The sequence below is a fragment of the Daldinia caldariorum genome (assembly GCF_022478825.1).
Source record: "Daldinia caldariorum strain CBS 122874 unplaced genomic scaffold F4812scaffold_1, whole genome shotgun sequence".
Classification (NCBI taxonomy): domain Eukaryota; kingdom Fungi; phylum Ascomycota; class Sordariomycetes; order Xylariales; family Hypoxylaceae; genus Daldinia; species Daldinia caldariorum.
Genome location: NW_025953037.1, coordinates 2,485,008 through 2,511,483, shown reverse-complemented (window position 1 = coordinate 2,511,483; position 26,476 = coordinate 2,485,008). Strand labels below are relative to the sequence as shown.

The window sequence follows — 26,476 nt, the reverse complement described above, 5'->3', positions numbered from 1 at the left end:
ACTTGTTGTGTTTCTCTCTTTTACTCGTTCGGAGAAATGATCAGAAAAGGTGGCCAAGGTGGTCAAGGTGTTCAGAGTTGGTCGAACGAGAGATTGACGTTTACCTAGTTGTGTTCAGTTCACGGAATGCCCCCTTTATTTCTTATTTTAGGCCAGTTAGGTTTGTCGCGCCAGTAAATGCTTGAAATTAGCGTCCCCTCCAAACCATCGCCTCACTAGGTTTAGCTCCTTCCCAAACCCCTGGGCACCTGGCGAATCTGGCGAGAGTGGCACCTGATTTTTAGGAAAAGGCTATTTAACTTGCTGACTTCAATGCTACAGGTTGCAAGGTTCAATGCTGCTACGCCAGGTGCACGGCTCTTTTTCAGCCACATCGAATGGCAATGAATGGCAACGTCGAAATGCACTGATGCACTAGAATGCACTTCTCAGATGTACCCAATATTTCTTTTCCAAATTTAACCAATCAGACGCCATTCCACTGCACGGATACGAAGCATTAAGATTGATTGAACATTGCGTCTTTATGCTGCTTAATCATTTTTTATTAAACTCGAAACAACGTCAGTCTTCCTTTGTAAGATTGGCAAGTCTTGTGATAATACTATTACGCGTACCTAACCTTATATATCGTACGAATACATACTTACATACAAATGTACCCCCGTATTAGTGTGTTCGTGACTTACGACCTATAACACTTAGGTCTTCTCGTATCATTCCACCACCAACTCAACACCATCGAACATCGAACATCGAATTATTCCCTCTTTTTTTTCTATTCTTCTTGTTCTTTTCCTTTAGGATGGGTCAACACGTATGTAAGGTATCTACCTAACCTTATATCCATATTATATGTGTTGGCAACCTCCCGCTTACTTGCCACAACGTTACCTATCTTGTGCGATAAGGAGCAACTATAGATGTTCCTAACTTCCGACTACGTATATGATCAACAGAACCGTCATGTGCGACACCCAACACAGCAACGTCCTAGGGAGTTAGCGTTACCTTAAAAAGCAGGGTGGGTAGAATACTGTACCTACCTAAGGTTAGGGTTCCATGGTTATACGTAGGTACCGAAGGAGAATGCAGAATGTAGAATACCCAAGAGTTGTTGCCCATCTTTTACCTGTCCCCCAGACTCGGACTGCCAGACGCTGTGTCACGACCTGCAGGTTCCGTGTGCCTGTCACAAAGGAAGCAGGGCGACGACGCATGTCCGTCCACCCGCACCACCACCCCCTCCCCTCCTCCCCCGTCAAGGAACCAGCACGATCATCATCTGCGACATGCAGCTCCGGGGAAGAAAATAAAGTTGGGGACGGTGATCCGTGGGATGGGTGTGTGTGGGAAAGGGAGGGGTGGGGAGGCTCTTGACGGATTCTTTTTTTTAAAAAAAATGACGTTTTTTATCTTCCGTAAAAATCATTCCGGTAAGGCTTCATCTCTAACTTGACCTCGACTTATACTTGCGTATAGGGGTACGTATGTGCATTGGTCTCCTATATGTCTCCTTTTTTCTGTATTTCCCTATTCCCCTTCTTCTCTTCATCGTCTAGATGACTCCATTTCGTATTAAGAGAAGGGTGCTCACTGCCTAACTCCTAGCCATCATCTCCTTAGGTACTTAACTTTATATCAGACATATAATCACGGTTATCCGCATCACATCAAGACATCCGCAAGCAAACAGTAGCAGTCAAGGGGAAGAAAGAAAAAAAGAAGTATGTTGCTTAGTGCGACCGTGAGATATCTCGTCAGGTCGTAGACGTCGTGAATTCGATTTCTTCGTAACTATTCGTAATCATGATGATCATCATCTATCTAGCCGTGAGATCGTAATTTTATAAACTTCCCAAGCGCGAAAATAATAATAATAATAATAAAAATCAACAGAAAAAAAGAGTATATAGAAAAAAGCAGAGGAACCTCTCCCATCATCATCGTCGTCATCGTCGCCCTTCTTCTTGAAGCGCTCGATTGTGTGTGTTTTTTTGTTTTTTTAGTTAAGAAGCTGCAGTGAAGCGCCCGCCCGAGCGATAAATCTCTTCTCTCTTTCTTTCTCTTTCTCTTTTCCCCTTCGCGCTCAAAAAGAAGTTTCCATCCCGTAATTTTCTACCCAGTTTTCCCCTTACGTTTCGATTCGTTTCAGTTCGTTTGCCTTTTTCCTCTCATCTCATCCCGACTCTAGAAATTTCGGCCAATTTTCTTCTGCTTCCTCATCGTCCGGCTGGGAAGAAGCATAGGGAAAGAAAAAATGATATTGCCGGCCAACGGGGGTGTCCGCTCCAAAGAAAGGGAATAAATAATCAACAAGACGCGACGGGAGCAAGGAATGGGTCCTCTCGCAATCGCGTAACGTCATCGTCTTCTAGCCGTTCGCACAGTCCCGGGGGCATTCAAAAAAAGAAAAAAGAAGGAAGTCTATCTCGGGTAAAAAAATAAAATAAAAAAATAACCAAATATCCACTGAGCCAGGCCATCACCATCAGGAAGAAGATCGGTGCGGTATGATTTCCGAAACCCATACGCGGATTAGAAAAGGACCATTGGCTCTCCATCCATCCAGCAAGCCGATTTCTTCTCGCCGAAACAGCAAGCAGAGTTGCCTCCGATAGGATCCGTTCTCTCCCGAACCGGCCTGGTTCTGTAATTCCCATGGCCTTTTCAAGAGGGAAATGAAAAAAAAGGGGGGAATTGGTCTCATCAAGTCTTTTTTTTTCTTGTTTTTCTCTCTCATTGCATATAGAAAAAAAAAAAGGAAGAAAAAATGAATAAGCGTGTCAATAAACCGAGCAAGAAATGCCTCTGTTCAGTGAATATGACACCAGGTTTTGTCATTATTAGTTTGGTTCATAAGTTCGTTCATTTCTTTCGTCAAGTCGTAAATCGTCGATTTTATGCAAACTTTTTGTATCTCTCTCCCTCTCCTCCCCTCTCTCTCTTTCTTTCTCTCTTCTCTGTCTCTCTCTGTGTCTCCAGTGTGAGGTGTGTCTCTTTCTCTCTCGTCAGGGGTTGGGGAATATGCTGAATTGGGGGGAGAAATGGGTTGGGTATTCCGCGGAATATGCCTGGGGATAAGCTGTGAAGCTTCACCACGTGTATATATAATCTTTTGACGCCTCTCTGCCCTCGCTTGTAATCCATTGGTCAAAAATTAGCCGATGGGTCGTGTTTGGCTGGAAATCCACCATCGGGACGGGCAGCAGCCCAATTTTTTTTCCTTTTCCCTCACTCGAAGGATGCGGTCGAGCTGCTGCTCGAGTGGTGCCCTGACCTATGGCGGCTCTCCTTCTGGCTGTGGCCGTGGCTTGTGGAAGCGTGGCGGGACTTCTTGCGCCTGCTGGACTCATTGGCTGGGAGACCCTGGACGATCCCGTTACGCGCGAGCATGCCTCCATTAACAGAAAAATTCCGGCACACCATAAAGGCCCTCATGGCGGCGTTCTCCTGAGCCAGGTGATCCGATTCGTATGCTAGGTCCGTCTGGTACTCGCGCCCATTCACCAGAACCAGGCACGTGTAGCCACTGTGATCTCTGTAACACTCGTACGAAGGGTCTCGCCACCCACGACGCCGGCACAGGCCTATCGGATGCTAAGTTAGCTGCTGATCCTGGAAACTTTCCCCTTGCCCTGCTCCCCTATTCGATGCCCAACAGATGCAAAAATAGACGCCCGGGAAAGCTTGGGCAAGCGTATATGCAGCCCTAATGACGCGACGGAGATCGAGCATGACACATGCACGACAGCCGGATCGCGAGCACTCCAGATCAGACGTGGAGGGTACATCCCGCCCATGCCAGGAACGTGGCGTTTGACAACAGAAGAGTGCTAGGCTAGCTATGGTATTTTTGGATAGGGGGAATTCATCATTCATCGATGTTTCGTGCGGCGTCGAAGCTTCGACGCAGGGGGAGGGGGGGGAGGATTGTCCACGTGTGTGAGACGAATACCTTCGCTGTTCTCAGCCCCACCGCGCGCATCGTCGTGGGGTTGATTCATTGGACTCGATAGGTTCAAGGTTCATTGAAAAGAAACGGCAAGTCGCCGGGGAAGTAACGGGTGTTCTTTTTTTCTTTTCTTTTGTTGAAAGTAGGCAATGACTTACTCTCGAGATACTGCATGTAGAATCCTCCCATATTGGCTTTTTGCTGACGGCAGTGAACAGCACACTTTCAAATACTTAACGGCCCAGAATTCCGTGTAAGATAATAATAAAGAAATAAATTCCAGCAGGGTGGTATTTTCTTTCTCTTTCTCTCTCTCGCTCAAAGCATAGAAACACCCCCACCAAGATAAAAGTCGGAACGGGTGTATGTACGGATAGGATTTCCCGGGGAAGAGAAAGATAAACCCAGCTTGCTGCTTACGGACGCGGGATGAGATTCCGGGGCGCGTTTCGAGTATGCAGTCAAGCCCAACTGTACGAGGGGATTTATTAGGAGGGATCAATGGGGAAGCGGTAGGGCAGCACTGAGGAAAAAAAAAAAAAATTCGTCGACGAGGTCTGTACTACTCAAAGGAGGTGTGGTTGTGGTGGTGTTGAAGAAGGGGGAGGTTAAGCTACGTATTCGGGGGCTGCGGTGCAGAGAGACGAGCCATCGACGGCGAGACATGTGTGCTTTATTGCAGAATTGGACTTCGTTAGTGCGGGGCAGGGATCTGTAAAGACGCAATTAAACAGAACAAGGCCGAAGGGGGCAACGGGGGACAATGGGGACAATGGGGACGAAAGAGGGACCAAGAGGAACCAAGAGGGACAATGGAGACGGAAGGGAACCAGGTCGATAGACGCAGGTGTGAAGATGCGGCTCTTGAAGAGTGTGACCCCATCTTGCTGTGCTGGCGCGTGTCGTTGCCAGTTGATAAACCTTCGAAAGACTAGGCAACTCCACCGCAACACATGGGGTATGCATTCTCTCTAGACGATCTTCTCTGATAAGTCCTGGGTTCCTGTACAGTTAAAAGTCTGGCCGTACTGGATGCTAGATGCTGGGTGCTGGGTGCTGGGCTGGCTGGCCTTGCTGGCCGTGCTCCTTTTGGCAGAATGTGGTACCGCTGTCTCCGTCCGAGCTCTCCTCCATAACCCTGTCCGACAATGGGGACCTAGCTTGGGTAAAAAGAGAAAGTAGATGATGATGTATGCAGAGGTAAGCATTTTTTTTTTTAGGAGTGGCGAAATGAAACTAGAACCAGTTCTGCGGCCAATACACGACCTCGGCCGAACTGAATTTAAATAACAATAACAATAATAATAATAACTGTAGTAATAATAATCATAATAAATAATAGTTACTACTACTACTACTAATTAAGAAAAGAAAAGAATCATAATACTACATAATACATAGAGAGAGAAAAGAAGAAGAAAGGAGGAGATTAGGAAGAAAAAAAAAAAAAGAGAGCCACTCACGTCTCCTCCCTTTCGATAACACTACTAACTAACACCGGAACATCGACGAAGAAGGGATATACCTGGTTCGCGTATAGAGAGGGGGAAGGTCACAAAAACAGAGACCTCATCCACTTTGATGAGGACCAAAGAGAGAAAGAAAGAGAAAAAACAAACTATCATATTCTGTCTCCTCTGTCTCCCCGAGATCACTTCCTTTCGGCCCCTAATGCAACCAGCAACGCAATGAGAACAACAACAAAAAGGACCGGTACGCGGTACGGGTATGGAAAAACGGGCGGTTTTTGAGACGACCAGAAAAGGGTCAATAATGATACCTCCCCACGTACGTGCATGCACCACCCGGTTCCCATCTGTAGGTATGGTAATGGTATGTACCTACGTATGTAAGTAGCGTAGTGTCATGTAGGTATGCATGTAGGTAGGCAGGCAGGCAGGTAGATAGGTTAGGTAGGTAATGTCTATGCTGCTTCTGCTGCTGCTGCTGCTGCTGCTACGATGCCTGTCTCCTATAGGTATCATGTAAGTAGCATGTAGGTATATATGTATGTACGTGTATACGCATGTGTATGTGTATGTGTATGTAGTATATGTATAGTATATAGATCCATGTACATGACAAGGACTCGGAGATCGAACCTGAGAAACATGAGAGATGAGAAAGAGAGAGGCGGGGGGGGAGAGATGGGGGGTGGAAGACCCCCTTACCAAAAGGCTACCCTAACGGTGAGAGAAAAGATGGGGGAGAGGGTCCCGGATCTGAGAGAAGAAACAGAAGCAGAAAAAGAAGAAGAAAAATAGAAAACGTAACAACGACCACCACCCCATTACCAATACGCCAATATAGGCCAATACCACCACCGGCAAAGGCCAACCAACCCACTGGATCAGACCAAGGAGACCAAGCAGACGGCACCTACTAGGTATGTATGTGTGTATATGGGTGGTGGGTTGAGAAGATGAACGATTCGCACCGGTGTCAGAAGTAGAATAAGTTAGAACAACGTAAGCATAAAACCCCATTGGATGAATTATAAAAGAAGTCCCATAGTAATAGTTAGCTTAGTACCTACCTAGGTACCTGTTAGTCGAGAAAAGGTAAATAGCTAAAATAGAGGTAAAAAAAAGAAAAGACAAGAAAAGAAAAAAGAAACGGGCTGGTGCTTATTTGACAATTATTGGACGCGAGCGAATATCTAACTAGCGGCGCTTGTCGATTTTGAGCCGACGACCAATGATATTTCTTTTTTTTTCTTGTTGCTGTATTTTTCCTCAAGTATCTTTTTCCATCTTTTCCCCTTTTTTTCTATTCTCGTCTAGGTATTATTTCCTATTTCTTCTTATCTCGTTCTTCCTTACGTCCTTTTCCCCTCTCTTTCTCCCCCGCCGAAGTGCAGGAAGAAAAAGGGAAATAGGAAAAAAATAAAAAATAAAAAATAAACTACCTTACTAGGTAGAATCGAGAAGTTGACTAGCTCCAGGGCCGGGAACCATGAAGTCGGTGAAGGATGAATGAGGTGCATGAACACTAGGCTAGCTTGCCTAGGCAAACCCCGGTCATGTTTTCTTTTGTTTCTTCTTTCTTCTCGCAAACCTGGTCTAGGTACCATATCTCTGCCCTAAACAACAGCCATTGGCGCGAGCAGAAAAAAAAAAAAAAAAGAAAAAAAAGCCAACTTAAAAACCAAGCGAAGACCGAACCAAAGAAAGAGGAGAGAGAGAGAAAAGAGAGAGCCACTTACAGCCCTTGTTTTTTTTTTTATTTTTTTATTTGAGGGGGTGTCGGGCCAATAAGCGGCGGCCGAGGTCCCGGGGGAAGCAAAGGAAGAACAGACGTTTAACACCTCATGCAATGATGAGTTGGCATTGCCGCTTGATATTAAATCAAGATAGACGTTTATTTTGTGCATGTTTAGATTGGGTACGGGTACCTTCGTCCATCTCTGTCCACCTTCTTGTCCACCTCTACAGTCTACTCTTCACTAAGGACTCGAGCGATAACAGGCACAAAGGTAAAGTATCAGTACCGATCCACGACTAACTAACCTGGCCCGACAAGGCAAGGCCCTGAACCAACCCTGTTGCATCTTGTTGCATACATTAGGTACAGACCTTAGAGGAAATTCGATGCCGCTCGTCATGACGATTTTCGTAGCTTGGATGGGACGAAAGGAAACCATTCTGATTGCTACGATACATACAACGATACATACAATAATACCTACATGACCTTAGCTACCTACTAAAACGTAGTTACATGCCTACCTAACCTAACCTAAGAGTTTAGTCGACCACAGCAGCATTAACGACAGCCCAGACGTAGACCGAGAATCACTCACGACCTCATGTAACTGATGTAACTTTCGGACTTTAATGTAGCGGCCGCCGACTAGTACCAGCTAGGATGCATCATTTTATATCATGCACTTTCTTACTTATTTACATATTTCCCTACCTCTCACCTTCTTAGTATGGCATACGCGATCTCCGAAATACATGATATACGCGCCTATGTATGTACGTGTGTGGTGCATGTAGGGTAGGTAACATAAACGAGCGGCGTTAAAAAAAAAGTATTGTACCTGGTAAAGTTCCATACGCGGCGGCGGCGGCGCGACGTGAGGGAAGCCCGCGCTCAAAACACGGTTATAAAAAAAATAAACAGTTCAAGCGGGAGGAATGATATAAGCCAACGAACACAAAAAAAGGAGGTTTCAATAAAAGGCAATATGGAAAAACATTCGACGTAGCTCATTAGAAAAGGCATATATAAGTTTACATATAACAACAACACTTGGCGTAACTAGCAAATATATCCCGTAAGACGGCTTAAGACGGGTATTACACGATGTATATGTATATGTATAATGTACGTAGCCCCTCTGCGTAACTTCAGCTCGATACGATGCATGTCATGTCATGTCAACTCTCTCTCTCTCTCTACCGCATTGTCAGCGCGCTGTTCTGGAATGCGCACACAACGTCATCTTTCGCGACGGAGGGGGGAAGAGCTGAAAGGGGGAGAGGGGGAAGGGGTAGCGCTTCGCCGACTACGCTTGGGATACCTATCCAGTAGTAGTGTAGTAGACTTAGAAGGAGAAGAGAGCATCTAGTCATCATCGTCATCATCATACCAGTTTTCTAAACTATTACTATTACCTACGCGCAGGGGACCAACGAGAAGCGAGAGAAAAATAAAATATATATATTACATATGTATAATATCTCTTCATGTAATATACTTACACGCACACATACATAACGCCATGCTACTTTGAGGTAAGGTAAGAGAAGAGAGAGAGAAAATTAACCACCTAATGCCGCTAAGAACGTTGCCGACCCAGCCAGCCAGCCAGCCCTTTTCGCTTCCCACGTGCACGGTTTAGGTAGCCCTCGCGATCCTACCTAATCTGTGAGACCTGTATAGTTTGCCAGAGACATACATACGTAGCCCCGAAAGTCAAAAAAGTCAAATTCTGCCAGGAATGCAACGTGTTTGCGAGATCCGAGACCTCGGCCGCCCAAGGCCCATCCGTCCTAGGCCACCCGCGGCCAGCAGGGACCACCACGACCACCACGACCACCACGTCCGAGCTGCTGGGAAGAGATATCCGGCAAACAGAGCCGTGGGATCGTCGCTATCTCCCTATTGAGCCGTCGGCAACATTCATTCGAAGGCGCGCCTCGAGTAGGATCCCGGGACGCTCAATTCATGCTTATCATACGGCAAAGCGAGTCGTTCATCCGGGGGGAGGGCCCACCAAGGCGAAAGAAAAAATTTCGTGCAGCAAGCTTTGTTTACCATAAACACGCCGAGGCGCAGCCTAAAGCCTGAGGGATTGGCCACATACGTAGGGGCCCTACTTCATGTTGGGGATACGTTGCTTCTCTTCCCAATTCACTCCCCAATTTTTCTACTACTTGCCGTATATCACGCTCTCCTGAGCCAGATTAGGGGGTAAGCGACAACGGGGCATGGTCAGGAGATGGCATATAAGTCGCTGTAAGAAGATAAAAAAAAGTAAGGGAATTTAGCCTTGAACTGTAACCCTTATATCACGGTATCTATGAATACAATCATATGGATTAATTCGATAATTCCCGATCATCGTGTCAACAAGACTTTTTCATGTGTCTGTGGACTCGTAGCACAGCATCTTACTACGTCGTGTAGAGCATATGCGGCCAGTGGAGAATATGCCAAATGCTACCTCCCTACCCTTAGCTCGGTACAGATCGTTCTACCGTCCGAAGTCATGGCCACCCAAGGAGACCGTAATGGAGACTGTACACGTCAGGGAGTCAATATGGCCGTAGGAATACAGGGTAGCATGGGGGTGTAGGTGTAGGAACGGGATACGAAACAACCGCACCATGTGGTCTACCCATCGATTTTGTTGAGTCGATCAGCACGTACAAAGCTGATGCAAATTCTCATAACGCCTCTCGACCGCTACATCGCGGCTGCCATAGGCTCGAGGACCATGGACGCCCTCGTACGATTTCAATAGTCTCCTTACTTTGGCTAGAGCTGCCGTTTGCCGTCGACGTTCCGATTTGGACTACATTAGATAGAAGCCAGTGGCGTTTGTCGGACTCTAGCAAGTCGGGTCGAATCCAGTATCTAGGAAAGCTTGCCACACTATTGCCAGCTCTAGCTGGCTCATCTGCGCTCGAACTTGCTGAATAAGGTACGGGTTATCGTGTTGGACTGCATGACCGCATACGGTGGAGATGGTAGATTAACGAATGCATGAGAATCCCTCTAGATGGTTCTGTCTCACTTCAATCGGGCGAACGTGCTTGGTGAACCTTCTCTTGTATTACCTCTAGAGGTCTAACTGTTGATTGCGAAGTGCATAATACTTCCTGTAGAAAAACGTGAAAAGGGTATAGCTGGGATTTGCGGGACCCTTCTTGTACATTGACCGAGCCAATCTTCGTTGCCGAGGTTCTCGATGCACCGTCTTGATGTGTAATTGCGGAGGCACGCCATCCAGTAAGGATAGCGGCGCAGTTATTACCTATTACTTGACTTCTTTCGCGTTCGGAATGCCCCTCTGAATAGGCGAGCAGGTACACGGGTTAGCCCACCATGACCTAAGAGGTAATTATCTGGTTTATACTAAGCCCACAAGCAGAGCTATGCTATATAACTCGGCACATGAGAGAGAGAGAGAGAGAGGCTGTAATGCTGACAATCATTATTCACGGGTGAAAGATTGAATATTCGTAGGATGCGAGGGAAATTCTCAGCCTTCCTCGATTGGTCCGGCGTAGTGTCGGATATGGCCTCTTCATATGCGGCCACAAGCGGGTCAAAAACCCGGCTTCGATAGGAAATATGACATGATTTCTTTCCGTTTCCCCTCAGGTATGAAATATACAGGATCAGTAGTGTTGAGTCGATCTTCTTCAGAATAAATCTGAGGGCTTCCGCGGAGAGGCTCGACGTCATATTCCGAATGCGTCATCATTCCTTCACCATCCGAGGCAAGTAAACGAGTAACATGCTGAGCTGAGGAAAGTCCGCTGAGTACGTAGCAGGTATGATATGCATCAGAAGTTCTTTTTTAAGCGGTGTCTAGTTTAGCCCATGTCTAGATTACGGTTGGCATCTAATGTACTTACTTGCTTGGCTTGTCTCTCATACCACCCCTTTTTGATTGATCTTGCGCGCAACAGAGGATGTACCTGATTAGGCCTTCGCGGCTGTAAATGTTGTGGATATCAATATCAGGGTTTTTTGTTTTGTTTATGTCAAACATTAGGCTAGATGGACCGTCAAGGCTGGCTTCAACCAATGGCCAACAACAGCCTACCCAGTGGCTGTAGCAGCCATCGACAAGCTTGTTCGTGCGGCCGCTATACCCGCCTTCCGGTGCATACTGTCGAGATGACAGCCACGAGATAAGTCGCGGGACATCAAGATACCTGCATCCAGGGGTTAGTACGGGAACAGCATCAACTATCGGGATCAGCAAAGCTTCTGAAGATCAGGTAGCGCGAACCTGGGAAATGTGCGATGCGGAGCATCAAGAATCGCGAGGCAACCCAAAGCACAGAAAGCGTAAGCTCCATGGGCTTCGCCATCTGGTTGCGCCGAAATTCCACCCTCAAAGGTTTGGCCTGCAGGGTTAGTTCACATAGGCCTAACAAAAGGGTACTTCGTCTGGGTCCTCTTACATCGCCGTACATAATCTCCTAGACCTGTGAATAAGTCTGGTCCGTCAGGCGTCCATGCTGGAGAATCAGGCGGCAACTCAAGAGGGAGGTTAAGCAGGGTAATTAGGACAGCTGCGCAATAGGCTCCCCTGAAAAACATCATTAGTGGCATGCGGTCAAAGTTAGTCTGATGAGGCCGATTTACCTTATGTCGACTTCGCCTCCAACAGCCATCCGAAAGCCCCCGTCGGGCTGCTTCAAGGCACAAAGCCATTTCCAAAGAGCCCTTCGGTCGATGACTTCATAGGCAGCATCGCCTCCTACTACAGCTAGTGCCAATACCACGGCGTAGGTACAGGCCAGGTGGGAAGCATGGCCGAAACCTCCTCCAAACCCGCCAGTAGGATTCTGCATAGAACGTGCTGTTTCTATAAGGCTATCGCGGTAACCGGACACATCCTCCCCCAGAAGGGACAGACCATTGAGGCACCAGTAAAGAACCCAGGGTCTGCTTGCGTCTAACATGACAAATCGGGCAGGAAGGGGTGCTAGGTTCTTACGGAGGAACTTGATATGCCGTTCCCTATCAAGGCGTGGTAGGCCATACTGATTGTAGGGCACGCTATCAACCTGCGCCGCCAAGAAAGGCAGGCATTCGTTCACAGTGATATCTTGTACGTTGGAAGTAGCTGTAGCAAGGGCTTCCCGAATAGGGGGCCAGCTAGTGAACAGATCAGGGATCATTGGTTTCTGAACTTGGGTAAGCTGTTGGAACAATGATGGGTTTAAAAGTGAGGTAAGTTGTGTGTTTATTTACCAGCTCATCCGGGTTACCTTGAGAATCGTGGGAATCCTCGAAATCTTCAGTGTCTTCAGTGTCCTCAGGCCTATTTGTTGAACCGGGACGAAAGGCCATTGATGCCATGGTTTTCCCTTTGTATATAGTCCGCTGACGCGCTCGGGCGAGGCTAGTCTTTATTGGCATAAGGGAGGCCAAATGAGGAACACCTTAGCCTTTAGGTACTTTATACTTTATCAAACAGACAATGCGTATTTTTGTGGAAAGTTTGATAAGGCAAAAAACGTGATTAAAGAAATGATTTTTTTTTTTTTTTTTCCTGTGATAGTTACTAAAGTTTTCCCTTAAAGTTTCCCTTTCACTGCACGTGAATAACAAAATACTTGCTTTGTAATGTCTCAAATTTTGGGCACCTGCCGCGTCGAAATCATCGAAACGTCTTAAGGCTCCAGAGTCACTTGGTCGTTTCTTAGCGCATTTTGCGCTACTATTGGTCAGTACCTTAGTATAATCGGCAAATTCCCGGCTAGCGAAATAATCTATCGACTACTGTCATTGGCCAACACTACCTAGGTATCATTTGTTTATCTGTTTTAAGCCAAGTTTATATGTCCTGTTCTACCTCTATATCTGGGTGGATAAATCATAAAAGCGACCTTACATATGTAAATAAAACAATTCTCTGAAGGCATATCATCAATGTTTGTAGCTTTGAACAGACACTACCAGTCTTGTTTCACTGTTAAAATTCTAATGAAAAGATGCCTTCGTATTTTAAGACACAGCGAGCATAAGAAGCGAATAGCGAAATTCACTTGTGTGTGAGAGTTAATTTATATCGTAGCTCTTGGCACTACATACCGGTAACGAAGGTCTAGCAGCGTCAGGTTCAAGGTATGCGTTATACGGAACGTTTCCATTTATACTACCTCCATAGATACACCCTCCCATCTTGAACACAGCGTCGAGTGATACGCTATCAAAGCGGCTGTTACGTTAGGTATTTATAGTAGAGCGCAAGGCTTCACCAAATTGGCAAAGAGTTCGCCGAAGGAATAGATACTGTCGGTATTACAATCCACAGCCATCTAAAACGAATCTTCGGAACTCGGACAAAGAAGTCGCGAAACGTCTGCCACGTTTACCCGCATGTAGAATGCTGTTAATCCGTAGAATATTTGCTAGTTGGTAAACAACAACTGAGTGGCAAAAGGAGCAGTTCTTAAACATTGGGCGCTGCAAAGCCCATGATACTCAGGTGTTTACACTGGGTAATTTCGAAGTCGCGCCACATCGGACCTGAGTGGCGTCCGGTAACGATCCCCGGGTCTCTTTTGCAACTTTCGCAAGCCATCAACTGCGCCGTCGGAACTGGGACTTCGCTTATCTACAAGGTACGTTAGCCACTTACTAGACACGTTAGTCCTCGTATATTATGGTGGATATATGTGATAACAACTCACTCTTCTTCCAGGGTATATGGGATCCTTATTTATAGCCCTCAAGGTGTAGTCTTCCATGGACCATGGTGAGCCCTGCATTGGATACTGATCTACAGTGTGCCGGATAATAATCCGTGTGGAGTTTTCCCAACCTCGCCTAGTTCCATCTTAACCAACTTCCAGCCTCCGGCTTCCTTCGAGGCTTCGCCATCCCTACACTGTACTGTGTATATAGACTACCTACGTGTTTAGCATCAACACAAATTCGTTCTGGAATTGAAAATGGATTAGTGGCAAAATCGGAATGCCCACCTCTCACACGATTGATGCCGAGATGGCTCAGCGGTTTACTGTTATGAGCGACCGCGGTTAAAGACATATGGATTACTACCAAGCCTGATTTCGTAACGTTCCAGTATCGGAGAAAGCTTGTGCCGGCTGAGCAGCGATTGTCAGGACATACGGAGAGTAAGACGTAATCGGCCGGCATTTGCATATCCGTAGATGAAAATAAGCGTGACGGAATCAGATCTAATATGCAGTCAACAGGAGATAGGATATCAGAAGTATGTATGCAAGTAGGGAGTATGTAACCAGGGAATTTGTACCTAGGTTTGTTAGCTACTATGTAAACGCAACAATGGTATGTTTTGCAAGGTGGTAAGAAGCGTGGCCTATTAGGAATGTGGTTTCACAAGCGCGAAGAAATCCATCGCCTCCCGAGTGCATAAGGACCTACCTCCCCAGGTAAGTTGCCAACATCCTGGATTGGTATTATTTTGAGAGTGCCGAGCAGAATATAGCCGCACACGTCGACATACCCACGACGGATGGAGTGGCCGAGATGTCTTAACTAGTCCCGAAATGCAGCCTCGTGGTTCGAGGCATTGAGGCTCTTCTATTTCGAGCATAGAGGGAGGACCTTAAAAGCTTGTAAACATGACACCATCTATCGTCCTTGACACGGAATGGGAACCGCAACACATTTTATCTGGACAGTACATAGACTTGATTGGACTGGAAGCGGTTGGATTGGATGGACGCAACATAAAGATCCAACAAATTCAACTGGCTCCCATATGCGAAGGGTATCACCATATCGTATATTATGGTGCAGCTGACGACAGGGTACCAATGCACAGTTCAGGAGCTAGGGTGGGACACTGGCCCAAGGACTTCTTTCGGCTTGAGGTGGTTTTCGATTTGTGGAGGTTTTTTTTTTTTTTTTTTTTTCCCTCTCTCTTTGTCATCCCTTGCTCCAGATCCAGATCGTCTTAATTCTCCTTGTCTTTGAAAGGCAAACCGGGAGTAATAGGAAGGACCCGAATAAAAAGGCCCACAAGCCGAAGACTATTGAGGTGGTCGGCTTTTCCACCTTTTCATCTTTCCACCTTCCACCTTAGCTCAGCTTTTTTTTCCCCCCTAGGGTCGAGGTGCGAGGCCTAGGTATTCTTCCTCTCGGGGCTCCGAGGCTTAGCTCGCAAATTCCTGGGCACTATGTTTGCGACGCACGGTGTTGCATTAGAGCCAATTGGATCATCGTGCACTACAATATGAGAAGAGATCGAGCTTGTAAGCGGTTAAGCATCGAGCATTGAAACATACACTAGGTATATTGACCTAGGAGTGACGCAGTCCTGCGTATCTGCAGTTAGCCGTTATAGGTTGTTCGCCATGTCATCAACTCACTCTCACTGCCTTAACATGAGATTGATGGATGTGGAGTTACAGTTGGATCAGACAGGGGGAGAAGATGCTGGGAAGACATAGGGGACCTTTAGTGTAGGTGGCTAAGACTGATAAGGTTGATACCCCGCCATTGAGAAAGCGGGTAAGCACAGTATTGGAGACACGGTATTGGTACAGGGAACAACGAATCTTCAAGATGGAAGTTTTCGATAGCCGATAGCCGGGGTCTGCTTAGGTACCTAGGTACCTCCTAAGTAAGTTGGTTGAAGGTACATAAGGTACATGTAGATAGAGCAATAGGCACATAATATCTCAAGTGTGCTTGTGTACAGCATATTGCTAGGTACAGGTACTACGAATAAACCCATTGACCATTTACATTTAGGTCGTAAAGTACCTAAACCACAACGTGACTTCCACCGTCCAATGTGTTGGACGCATACCGAGACAAGGTAGGTACGCCTTACCTAATTTATTGTACCTAAAATACAGTGCCGTACTAGGTATATTGAGAAACTTCAACTTTTCAACTTCTGGGGAAGAAAAGAAAAAAAGAACACGATAAGTCTACATGCAGTTAGCCCACCCTTGAGGCTTCAGAGGCTTTTTTAGGTAAGGTCTGCCCGTCTGTCCCCGCCGTACGTACTTGGCCGTTAAAGTACTTAACCATATTGAATCAATAGTGAAGGTACAATACCAACCACCGTGCGAGCCCTACTGAAAAAGAACACTACGATAGGTAATTAGTGGGACGGACCAGATGGACGGTTGGCCTACTATTGGCCTCCTCGTGGTCCCGGGTGGCCCTTGAGTGGTCCTCACCCATGTCCTATCTTGTATCGCCATCCCATGATTCTTGCAGGACTGTCAATCCGTGATTGGTCGCTAAGCTGCATGTTGCAGGTGGAGCAGGGACGCCAGCGTTATCCTTCTCACCGCCAGTTTCCCGTGTCTCCTCACACAATCTCATGCCTCCTCTTCCATTGCCTTCAAGGGCGCCTCCCCGTCGACATCCTCGATCTCACTCACCATCCACCGCAAAATCTTACCTCCCTCCACAACCAGACCTTCCCTCACCCCCCCTTTCCTATCCCCAAGACTGCTCATCCGCGACGCCAGGGAATTTCACGAAAGAGCGGTGTCGTCTTTGCTTGACAATAATACTAGCGGAACTCGTCCCAGATCCCCCAGTTGAATTCTTCTCCCTTTTCTTGAATTCTGACGACAATGACCCTCGATTTCAATGCCGCCGGGGGGGATGCCTTGTTGGACTTGACCACATTCGACCAGCGGGAGCGTTATCCGTACACCACTACAGCACCCAGCACCAATCCCGCTCTCTCCGCTACAGCAATGGCTCCTACTCGTCCCTCGGGTGCCTGGTCGATACCTCTTGATATGGCCGCTCCCCAGAACGCGAACTCGAGTAATGTGCACTCGCCTGTCGAGTCTCCAATTCAGTCGCAATCGCCTGCGCAGCAGAGCGCGAGTCCGTTACAGCACTCGCCTTACCAGAGCGCTCCTCCTCAGACTCATTCTCCCCCGCTTTTGACCGACTGGACGTTGCTTCAGCACCAGCAGCAGCACCCGCCCATCCAGGATATGGGCCATTATATGCAGGACAGCCAGACTTTGATACCGTATCCTTTCGCCGCAAATTACCAGACCAACACCATCGGTTATCTGCCTTCGCCTGCGCAGGCCACGCTTGAATCCGCAATTCCTATGGAACAGCAGGGCTTTAGCAACGTTTCGCCTATCGAGGACCCTCGGAATATGCCGCAGTGGGATGGCATGGGAATGGGGAATTGGCAGGATTTCGGGGCTACTATACAGTTCCCGTCCGACGGGTTGCCGCGATTCGGAAGCCTAGGAAGCCAGTCTCCGACCGGGACTTATTTGGAGGTGTTATCCCTACCGGGATCTAGCGAAAACGGCTGGACCCAGGTCGAGATGTACCAGAATTACGATTCGTATCAGCAGGCGCAGGCCCAGAACACGGCCATTTTCAATCCCGGCCAGACTTTGCATTTGAGAACGAACTCGGATGCGGCTCATTCGGATGGAAGCGGACAGCGCACTGACTTCAGCAGCAGTAGTTTCGAGGATATTTCGTTTACTTATTCTCCGTTTTCTCCGGAGTCCGACACATACTCAGATCCGTCCAGCCATCGAAATTGCTTCCACGGTGAGAGTCATCATTCTCGCGAAATTATCAGCCCTGCTGCCGCCGTCGAGCCGGTGCCTATTAAATCATCAACCTCGAGCCGCCCTAGCCCTGCAAGCGGATCAGGTGTCGCATCGCCGCCTCATAATAATCCTCGTAGAAACTCGGGCCCCAAGAGCAAGGGCGCCGTTACGAAGTCTACCTCTAAGTCGGTCGTAAGGAGGACTTCTAATGGGAAGAAAGACGGCACAGTGGAGAAGAAGGTGGGACGCCGGAAAGGTCCGCTTCTTCCTGAGCAGCGGAAGCAAGCTAGCGAGATCAGAAAGCTCCGAGCCTGTCTTCGATGCAAGTTCCTCAAGAAGACTTGCGACAAGGGTGAACCTTGTGGCGGTTGTCAGCCGTCACATGCTAGACTTTGGCAAGTTCCTTGCACTCGAATTGATATCAAAGATATTGGCTACTTCATGAAGGACTGGAAGGCCGATTACGAACGACACCTAAGCCGTGGTGTTTCCGTCTACAACGTGAAAGGCTTTGCACAGAAGGAGAGCCTAATGTGGATTACCCACGGCTACGGTTTCTGCCTCCCCGTTATGGTTCGCGAAGTTTTCGTCGCAGATGACAGCTGTTTCCAGGTTGACTGGGTTGAGTCTTACCAAATTGACCAGGAACCAATTGAGTTTGAACTCAAGACTGAGAGGCTTGATGTTGGAAATGGTGGTATTCGCCAGGAAGCGCTGGCCGAGTACCTAGACAAGCACATCGAGAATGGCTTTGAGAACTTTATTGACGATCACTTTGAAGGCACTCCTTTCATTACGGAAATTTTCAAGACTGCCTATCGTTTCTACACCAAGGAGAAGCTGCCAGTTTTACGCAAGGCTTTAAAATTAGTGTTGGCCTACAACCTTACCCAGCATATCACGCTAGTCGAGCAGCAAGGCTCAGAGCAAACCCTAGAAGGCCAGATCGATGACGAAGACTCCAAGTACTTCGGGAAATATGTGGCACCCGTCATGATTAACTTCCAAATCAAGTGTGCCATGGCGGATATGTGGCGTGAGCTGCAGAAGGATATCCTAGAGGAACTTTCTGCGTTGTACTCTAGCGTGTACAGCGGTGACCGCTTGAAGAACTGGCCCACTATCTTCATGCTTGCTTCTATACTCCTGGCTGTCTGGGAAGAGATGCAATTTGACTGCCATTACCGTGTACCCGACCCAGTGGCGGTTGAAAAATTCTGCAATGACATGGAGAGCACACCAGTTGGTGTCATCACTGGTCTATTCCACGCCATCTCCCAAAAGCTTCCAGCTCTGATTGACTGGGATACCGAGCGTCACGGCCATCTGCTCAACAACAATGTTGCTGTATGCGAAGCTATGACCGAAGTGCGGCAGCACGTCCTGAAGCATGGTAAGAAAATTGTATATCAAGATCAACTAGCATGTGCTAATATTATGACAGAGGCATACCTTAGGACCAGACACACATCGAAGTTTGACCGATACGACTTTGATTCGTTGTCGAACAAATTCTTATCTAAGCTGGTCATCAAGGCTAACTGAAGCACTCTGCTGCTGCCATGACCTAATGATGAGGCTACGTACATATTAGAAACGCTTTTTGATTGACAGGCGTAGATTTTGTCTTTTTGAATTTTTGTCTTTATTTTCTTTTTTTTCCTTTGTTCAGATTGATGGAAACATTTAGCGACGGCGTTTGCTGAGGATATGATCTTATCATCATGACCTACTATCACCACTTATCGATCAACATACCTCCTTCTTTTCTCTCACTTCACGGCTGGTCACCGCCAATTGACGCATGCGATGTTTTACGCCATGTTACTCAAATCTTTACGACCTTTTTAACGGCTGATTCGACGACTGTATGACTTGGAATTATGTTGATCGTTATCACGCGCAAGCACCAAAAGCGGTTCGATGGATCATGGTTTTATGAAATGGAAAGAAGCTACGGATTTCACGTGCACACACACAAACACACAACAAACACTTACACACACTTACACAAGACGAATGCAGTTACGCTTAACAGCATAGATATTACATACATGGCTTTTCGGTGTCTGATAGATCCTGCGAGGGTCCAGACAACCTTGATGAATTACTAGATGGGTAAAAACAAATGGGGATGGGATCCGTCGCTCTTCTCGGGCAAGGATTATGATTATTACCTGTTCGTATCTGCTTAGGACAGAAGAGACACAAGGAGGAAAGGATAATTAAATACGTTTCATTTGATGATTTTGAGCAAGAATAAAAACCAAAAGTCTAGATTGGATGGCATGTCATCTTTATTGTGCTGAGTGAGCGATTTTGTGGCTTCACCGCATACTGCCAACGGATTAGCAAATCCCTACAACCGTAAGCATCTCGATACAACTCTACTTTAGTAGGTGTCGGCCGAAACCGCTGTCCATCATTCTCGTGGGTTCTATAAGGGGGGGGGGAGGGGGCAGATGGGATAGTCTCAGTCGTCCCATCGCTGTCCTTTTCAGGTCGCGTTTATTGACTTATTTGGGACCGTAGCGTTGAGATATCGTATCATGTAAGCCTTGCATTTAAAACTAAGATTTTGAACGAGACCTGTAAGTAAAAATCTTAAATTAGCCAACATTATTCAGATCAGATGTACGTATTAAAAAAAGGTCAAATTCGTTCATGTTAAAGAGCGAGGAATGGCTATATATTAATAGGTCCTCTTTTGCACTGTCCATAGACTTATGTGTTAATGTGATTGTCAGTATGTGATGCTAGCTATTCTATGATTCGGGATCGTCTCGGTAGCTTTGCTTCGCTCACCGCTTGACGTATTCGGGTTGGGACCCCGTTGGGGATTAGTTAGGTAGCTACCTAGGTACGGACCTTGACGACGAGGAATGCCGGGCTGGTTGAGACACCGTATCGAAAAATAAACGACCCCGCACTTCTTAAACCGTACATAGTACAGGAATTAGGTTTGGGTCGGTGGCACTAAGTGGAGAATAAGAATAAGAATTGAATGGCGTCGTCTGGTCGTGCAGGTCGTGATGACTTTGGATGGTCGTGGCGTTTTGTACTTGATGCAGTTAGTCTGAAAAGGGGGTTGAGAGGGTGTCGAGAGGTTAGTAACGTTTACCAATTAACTCGAGAAAGAACAGTTGATTTAGCAACTACACAGGTAAAACTTAATAGCTTATACTAACTGCAATAATAAGTCGACAAGTATTATACCTTAATGAAAGGTAGATATGTAGAGATAAACGACCTGGTAACTGATCGATGATGATCCTCAAACCAGCAGTATCTCACTTGTTTATGCCTCTTGTTTTCCTATTTCGGCGTTTTATCGTTAATAAAAATACGATGGGTTGTACCGTGTGATTTGGTTCCTTATCTGGACCCCTGAGCTACATGACGTAGAGTAGATAACAGGGTCACTAACAGGTATTGCACAATAATTAAGCTAAATCACTACTGTTTATATGTTCAGTCTTTGGATTATGTGCTTACTCAATCCAGTAATACGCAGTGTTAATTGAGAAGGAGAGTGAATTGTTTGTCGTTCATTTTTTTGAGGAAAGTGAATCCAGGATTATCAAGCAACAGCAATAGCAACACCTGGAAGTTTGCCCCCCAAGGTGCCCTAGAACGTACCTGTCACTTCCTGATACTACCAGCGGGGTCTAGCCAAATATCAGTAGTGGCTACCGATGATTCACCTCTTGGATCAGCTGGGCAACTGGGCAACTGGGACCTGATTGGTTGAGAAGGGCACCCCACGCCTCCTTCCCATTCCCAAGGCTTCCATTCAGGCAACTGCGCCTCCAGCTGGCCGGGTTCATTTGCCGCTCCTCCCATTTCCTATTTGAACCCAAACCTGCCTACCTTTCTTTCAATTCTTCCTTTTCTTCCCTTCTTCCCATCTACCATCCACCATTCTCATCAACGAACCGGGCAATCATTCATCTGTTCTCGATATACCCCAAGGTTATCATCAAAGCATAACTCAATTCCCGACCTATCCGTATCATACCGACAACATGCAGATCTTTGTCAAGACCCTCACTGGCAAGACCATCACCCTTGAGGTGGAGTCCTCCGATACTATTGACAATGTCAAGTCCAAGATTCAGGACAAGGAAGGCATTCCTCCTGACCAACAGCGATTGATTTTCGCTGGAAAGCAACTCGAGGACGGTCGCACTCTGAGTGACTACAACATCCAGAAGGAATCCACCCTTCACCTCGTCCTTCGTCTGCGTGGTGGCATGCAAATCTGTAAGTTACTCGCTACTGCTACACAACCATAACTATGTACAATGTGCTAACCCTTGAAAAACAGTCGTCAAGACCCTTACCGGAAAGACCATCACCCTTGAGGTGGAGTCCTCCGACACCATCGACAACGTCAAGTCGAAGATCCAAGACAAGGAGGGTATCCCTCCCGATCAACAACGATTGATTTTCGCTGGCAAGCAGCTTGAGGATGGCCGAACTCTATCCGACTACAACATTCAGAAGGAGTCCACTCTCCACCTTGTCCTCCGTCTCCGTGGTGGTATGCAGATCTTCGTGAAGACTCTGACCGGCAAGACCATTACTCTCGAGGTCGAATCATCGGACACCATCGACAACGTCAAGTCCAAGATTCAAGATAAGGAAGGAATTCCTCCCGACCAACAGCGACTTATCTTTGCCGGTAAGCAGCTGGAAGACGGGCGAACTCTCAGCGACTACAACATTCAAAAGGAGTCTACCCTTCACTTGGTTCTCCGACTACGTGGTGGTATGCAGATCTTCGTCAAGACGTTAACTGGAAAGACGATTACTCTGGAAGTTGAGTCATCGGATACGATTGACAACGTCAAGAGCAAGATTCAGGACAAGGAGGGCATCCCCCCTGATCAACAACGACTTATCTTCGCTGGTAAGCAGTTGGAGGACGGTCGCACCCTAAGCGATTACAACATTCAGAAGGAGTCGACGCTGCACTTGGTGCTTCGTCTCCGTGGTGGACAGTAAGCGCTTCATGATGGTGGAGTTATGACGACATTTGCACGAATTGGCGTTAATGGGATCGGCCCCGAATTAGGCTCTGGGGCCTTGGCATCAATCAACATTCCGTAATGATCACACGAATGCATCGTTTAGATTGATGCCTACTGTGAATATACCAAATTCATTAATTTCGTAAACTAAGTTTTTCTGCAAAGTGTGACAAAGTGAGCTTCTGGACGTGAAATAAGCACCATATGTTTCGAATCCCGACGAGTAAACGGGTCGTAGTGTCTGTTATAAAAACTGCTTCCACTAGGTAAGTTTAAGTCTTAATCGACAGTATCAGGTACCTGTCGTACCAATAGGTACTAGTAGGTACCTAAAGGCCGGGGGAAAAAAAGATATCTAACGAACCTAAAGGAACACTTTACACACTATCTTTTCAAAAACTTTACAACTCAGCCATGACACTTGCAACACAAATTCCTCTACTTGCTTCAACAATGGGAACAATTTTTTACTCTAACCGACAACGGGAATTTCATAGTTTTATTACTTTAGCGAGCCTCATTGCTGCTTTGCCACACGAGCTGGCCCAGCTTTCTACATATGCATACGGATGATTATTTGATCATAAATTCCTCCTCATCTTAAAAAAGACATAGGCTATGCCATCATATTACTATCATATTAAGCTTGAGGTTTATCCCACGCCAACACCTACGTCCAAGATACCAGGGAAAGTATCGCAATCCTACGATAGGCCAGTCTGGCTACCGAAAGACACCTCGAACATCTTCGACGACCTTCCGTCGCACCCTCGAACGCAGGCAGCTGTCCCGGCTCATAGAGGCAAAACGCTATTCAGCTGGCAGCAGAACCGATCACCTAATACGCAGGTGAAGACCAACACCAACACCAACGTCATAGACTGCGGGGCACCTCGACCGCCTCGGTCCCAAGACGATCGGAATATCATACGACTTACCGAGAGACAGGTCCGACAACGAACACTAAGCTTTCCGCCGCCCCAGTCGTGCGCTGCTATAAACCCGCATACCGCAGTTAAGGATTGGCGATTCGGGCAGCTTAGGATCGAGAGTATCGACGTGGACGGCTACGAGGGACACGAAAATATGCAGACGGCATCTGCATCTGCATCTGCAGCAGCGGCCGTCGTCGGCCCGTCTATGGGAGGTGCTGCAGGCAAGGCTACGAAAGCGAAGTACGTCCCGCTGAACTCTTCCAAGAACACCGAATTGGGTTGGGGGATCGTACATCTATATCGAGAAGAGGCGGAGAGCCCAGAGCTTGAGATATCCCCCGATCGAATGCCCGAGGGCGATGGAGAGCAAGACAGCGCGCAAATAGATTGTACTACTGTCTGCATTCCGGCGGTGCCGAGTTATTTGTCTCCAAGCGACTTTCTTGGTTTCGTGGGCGAGAATTGGAGGGACAAGGTCAGCCATTATCGTATGGTTATGACGGGTCGGATGAACAGATATCTCGTCCTCATGAAGTTCCGGGAGAGCAAACAGGCGCAACTATTTAGGCGCGAGTTTGACGGCAGGGTATTCAACGATATTGAGGCAATAGACCCCCCCCCCATACTAAAGCATAGACGAGGCTAACTCAATAAAAGCCGGAGACGTGCACTGTTGCGTTTATTAGGTCTGTCACCTTTGAGACTCCAACCCGTCCAAGTGACAGTTTTCCGGACCTCAGTCAAGATCCATTTACACCATCTAATTCGCTTAAACCGTTCCCGCCACCGACGCCCAGCCTGGTCGAACTACCTACCTGTCCCGTCTGCCTGGAGCGTATGGACGATACCACGGGTCTACTCACAATCACATGCCAACACGTATTTCATTGCTCATGCCTACAGAAATGGAAGGGCTCCGGTTGTCCTGTTTGTCGACATACGAACCCAACGCTGTCATCATCGTCATCTTCGAATGCGCATGGATCAACCCCTTACGATCCTGATAACCCATACACGCAACCTTTTGGTTCCCGAGTATCGAACTTATGCTCAGTCTGCGACTCTTCAGATGACCTGTGGATATGTCTTATCTGCGGAAATGTGGGCTGCGGACGGTATAAAGGCGGCCATGCGAAGGAGCATTGGAAGGACACGGCTCATACCTTCTCCTTGGAGATAGAGACTCAACACGTCTGGGATTACGCTGGTGATACGTGGGTACATCGCTTGATTAGGGACAAAGGTGATGGCAAAGTTGTGGACCTGGGTCGACAAGGAGGGCCTACGGGACCTGACGAACACGAAGACCTAGACGTAGTGCCTCGTGCGAAGCTTGAGAGTATCGGCATGGAGTATACTCATCTTCTCAGCAGCCAATTAGAGAGCCAGCGGGTGTACTTTGAGGAAATGCTCTCAAAAGCTGCGGACAAGGCGACGAAGGCAGCCGCAGCCGCAGAGAAGGCTGCAGCCCAAGCATCCCGGGCACTGAAGGAGCTTAAATCGCTCCAAGAGGAACAAGATCGCCTACTCACCGAAACGATTCCGGATCTTGAAAAAGACGTGGAGCGCGAACGTAATCGGGCAACGAAATCTACGGACCTTGCACGAGGGCTAGGCAAGAGTCTACAAGAGGAGAAGAAAGTGTCGGAAGGGCTCATGAAACGGATCGAGCATGCGCACAAGGAACTCGAAAGCCTGGGTGAACAGGTGAAGGCCCTGAAACTGGAAAACGCGGATCTGAAGGACCAAAACCACGACTTGACCATGTTCATCTCAGGTCAAGAAAAGCTCAAGCAATTGGAAGCCCAGGGTGAAGTCGAGGAGGGAGAGGTTCGAGAGGGTAGCGTTTCCGTACCTGAGGACAAGAAACGTCGGAAGGGGAAAGGCAAAAGCAAGAACTAATTTCCCCATGCACAACAATACCTAATAATGGTACGAGGTACTCAAGTCAAGTATGATGACATTACATAGTGGTCTTTGAAGCGAGCCGATGGGCTGATTGCGTTTCGAGTTTGTCGGAAGTTCACGCTTTACGCACGGATTCAACGAGCGGTTCTTCGCAACCGAAGAGAGAGAACATACAATACATACAAGGCTCTTGGAAGAATAGCTCGAAGGATAGCGAGGAAAGAGAAAGAGAAAGTTTTAATTATCGTGCGAGGGCTTGTATATTTGATACGCAAGATATTTCTTAATGAAAAATAACTTATTCCAGGCCAATCGTCTTATTAGTAAGTCGTAATATTGATCCGCATGGTACCTCTAGCTACCTAGGTAGTGGCTGAGCTTAGAGGTAGGACTTGAAAGATGCCTAGGTAAGTCTCTGAAGTCTTTTAATTACCTAGGTACCTACCTCTTTAAGGTAGAATTATATGCGACGCCGTTTTTTTCTTTAATTACCTAATCTAAGACGCACTTGATGGGTATGACTTGCATTTCGTATCTGCCAGCATCCGTCATTACGCTCCGCCTTGCATGATCTTTTTTTCTTCTTTTTCGCTCAAGATAATATGGGCCTAAGTACTACATGCTATGTAGTAGTAAAGCTTGCGTAGGTGCCGAGGAATATCTAGATTGATAAGCTGCATCGACTTTTAAATTACTATTGGAGATGATTAGATAGGCGCCTGATATTACATCATGATAGGGAGTCTCATAGTTAGTGAGCTTGCTACATAAGAAATTGGGAATTGGGAGTTAAGATTGGACGTAGTTAACATATCCGGCCTGTTGGGAATATTTTATTACTATGTAACTCTGTTCCTTTTTTTAATCTAATGACAGACGAATATCTAGAAGACAAAA

The 26,476-nt window shown here is 47.0% G+C and overlaps 6 protein-coding genes across 6 annotated transcripts; 3 read left to right on the top strand and 3 right to left on the bottom strand.

Annotated features, from left to right (window-relative positions):
• Positions 1-2,948: 2,948 nt before the first annotated feature.
• Positions 2,949-4,298, bottom strand: F4812DRAFT_27721 (uncharacterized protein). The gene is made up of 2 exons (XM_047930970.1): positions 4,114-4,298; positions 2,949-3,590 (listed from the first exon to the last, which is right to left on the bottom strand). Exons 1-2 carry the CDS (start codon positions 4,142-4,144, stop codon positions 3,235-3,237), a joined length of 387 nt encoding a protein of 128 aa, XP_047795136.1. The 5' UTR covers positions 4,145-4,298; the 3' UTR covers positions 2,949-3,234.
• A 1,656-nt stretch (positions 4,299-5,954) lies between these two features.
• F4812DRAFT_27729 (uncharacterized protein) lies at positions 5,955-6,927 on the bottom strand. The gene is made up of 2 exons (XM_047930971.1): positions 6,869-6,927; positions 5,955-6,491 (listed from the first exon to the last, which is right to left on the bottom strand). The coding sequence occupies exon 2, from the start codon at positions 6,439-6,441 to the stop codon at positions 6,139-6,141; it is 303 nt and encodes a 100-aa protein (XP_047795135.1). The 5' UTR covers positions 6,442-6,491; positions 6,869-6,927; the 3' UTR covers positions 5,955-6,138.
• Positions 6,928-10,575: 3,648 nt separating this feature from the next.
• Positions 10,576-12,948, bottom strand: F4812DRAFT_27680 (terpenoid cyclases/Protein prenyltransferase). The gene is made up of 5 exons (XM_047930963.1): positions 11,789-12,948; positions 11,605-11,732; positions 11,430-11,547; positions 11,050-11,352; positions 10,576-10,986 (listed from the first exon to the last, which is right to left on the bottom strand). Exons 1-5 carry the CDS (start codon positions 12,325-12,327, stop codon positions 10,737-10,739), a joined length of 1,338 nt encoding a protein of 445 aa, XP_047795134.1. The 5' UTR covers positions 12,328-12,948; the 3' UTR covers positions 10,576-10,736.
• Positions 12,949-16,740: 3,792 nt separating this feature from the next.
• On the top strand, positions 16,741-19,248 carry F4812DRAFT_449159 (uncharacterized protein; the record flags this gene model as incomplete). Its single annotated transcript, XM_047935944.1, has 2 exons — positions 16,741-19,096; positions 19,148-19,248. 2 exons carry the CDS (start codon positions 16,741-16,743, stop codon positions 19,246-19,248), a joined length of 2,457 nt encoding a protein of 818 aa, XP_047795133.1.
• Positions 19,249-21,728: 2,480 nt separating this feature from the next.
• On the top strand, positions 21,729-22,710 carry F4812DRAFT_449158 (polyubiquitin; the record flags this gene model as incomplete). The annotated part of the gene is made up of 2 exons (XM_047935943.1): positions 21,729-21,966; positions 22,031-22,710. 2 exons carry the CDS (start codon positions 21,729-21,731, stop codon positions 22,708-22,710), a joined length of 918 nt encoding a protein of 305 aa, XP_047795132.1.
• A 296-nt stretch (positions 22,711-23,006) lies between these two features.
• Positions 23,007-25,891, top strand: F4812DRAFT_410358 (zf-UBP-domain-containing protein). The gene is made up of 2 exons (XM_047932528.1): positions 23,007-24,275; positions 24,329-25,891. Exons 1-2 carry the CDS (start codon positions 23,355-23,357, stop codon positions 25,571-25,573), a joined length of 2,166 nt encoding a protein of 721 aa, XP_047795131.1. The 5' UTR covers positions 23,007-23,354; the 3' UTR covers positions 25,574-25,891.
• The last annotated feature ends 585 nt before the right edge of the window (positions 25,892-26,476 follow it).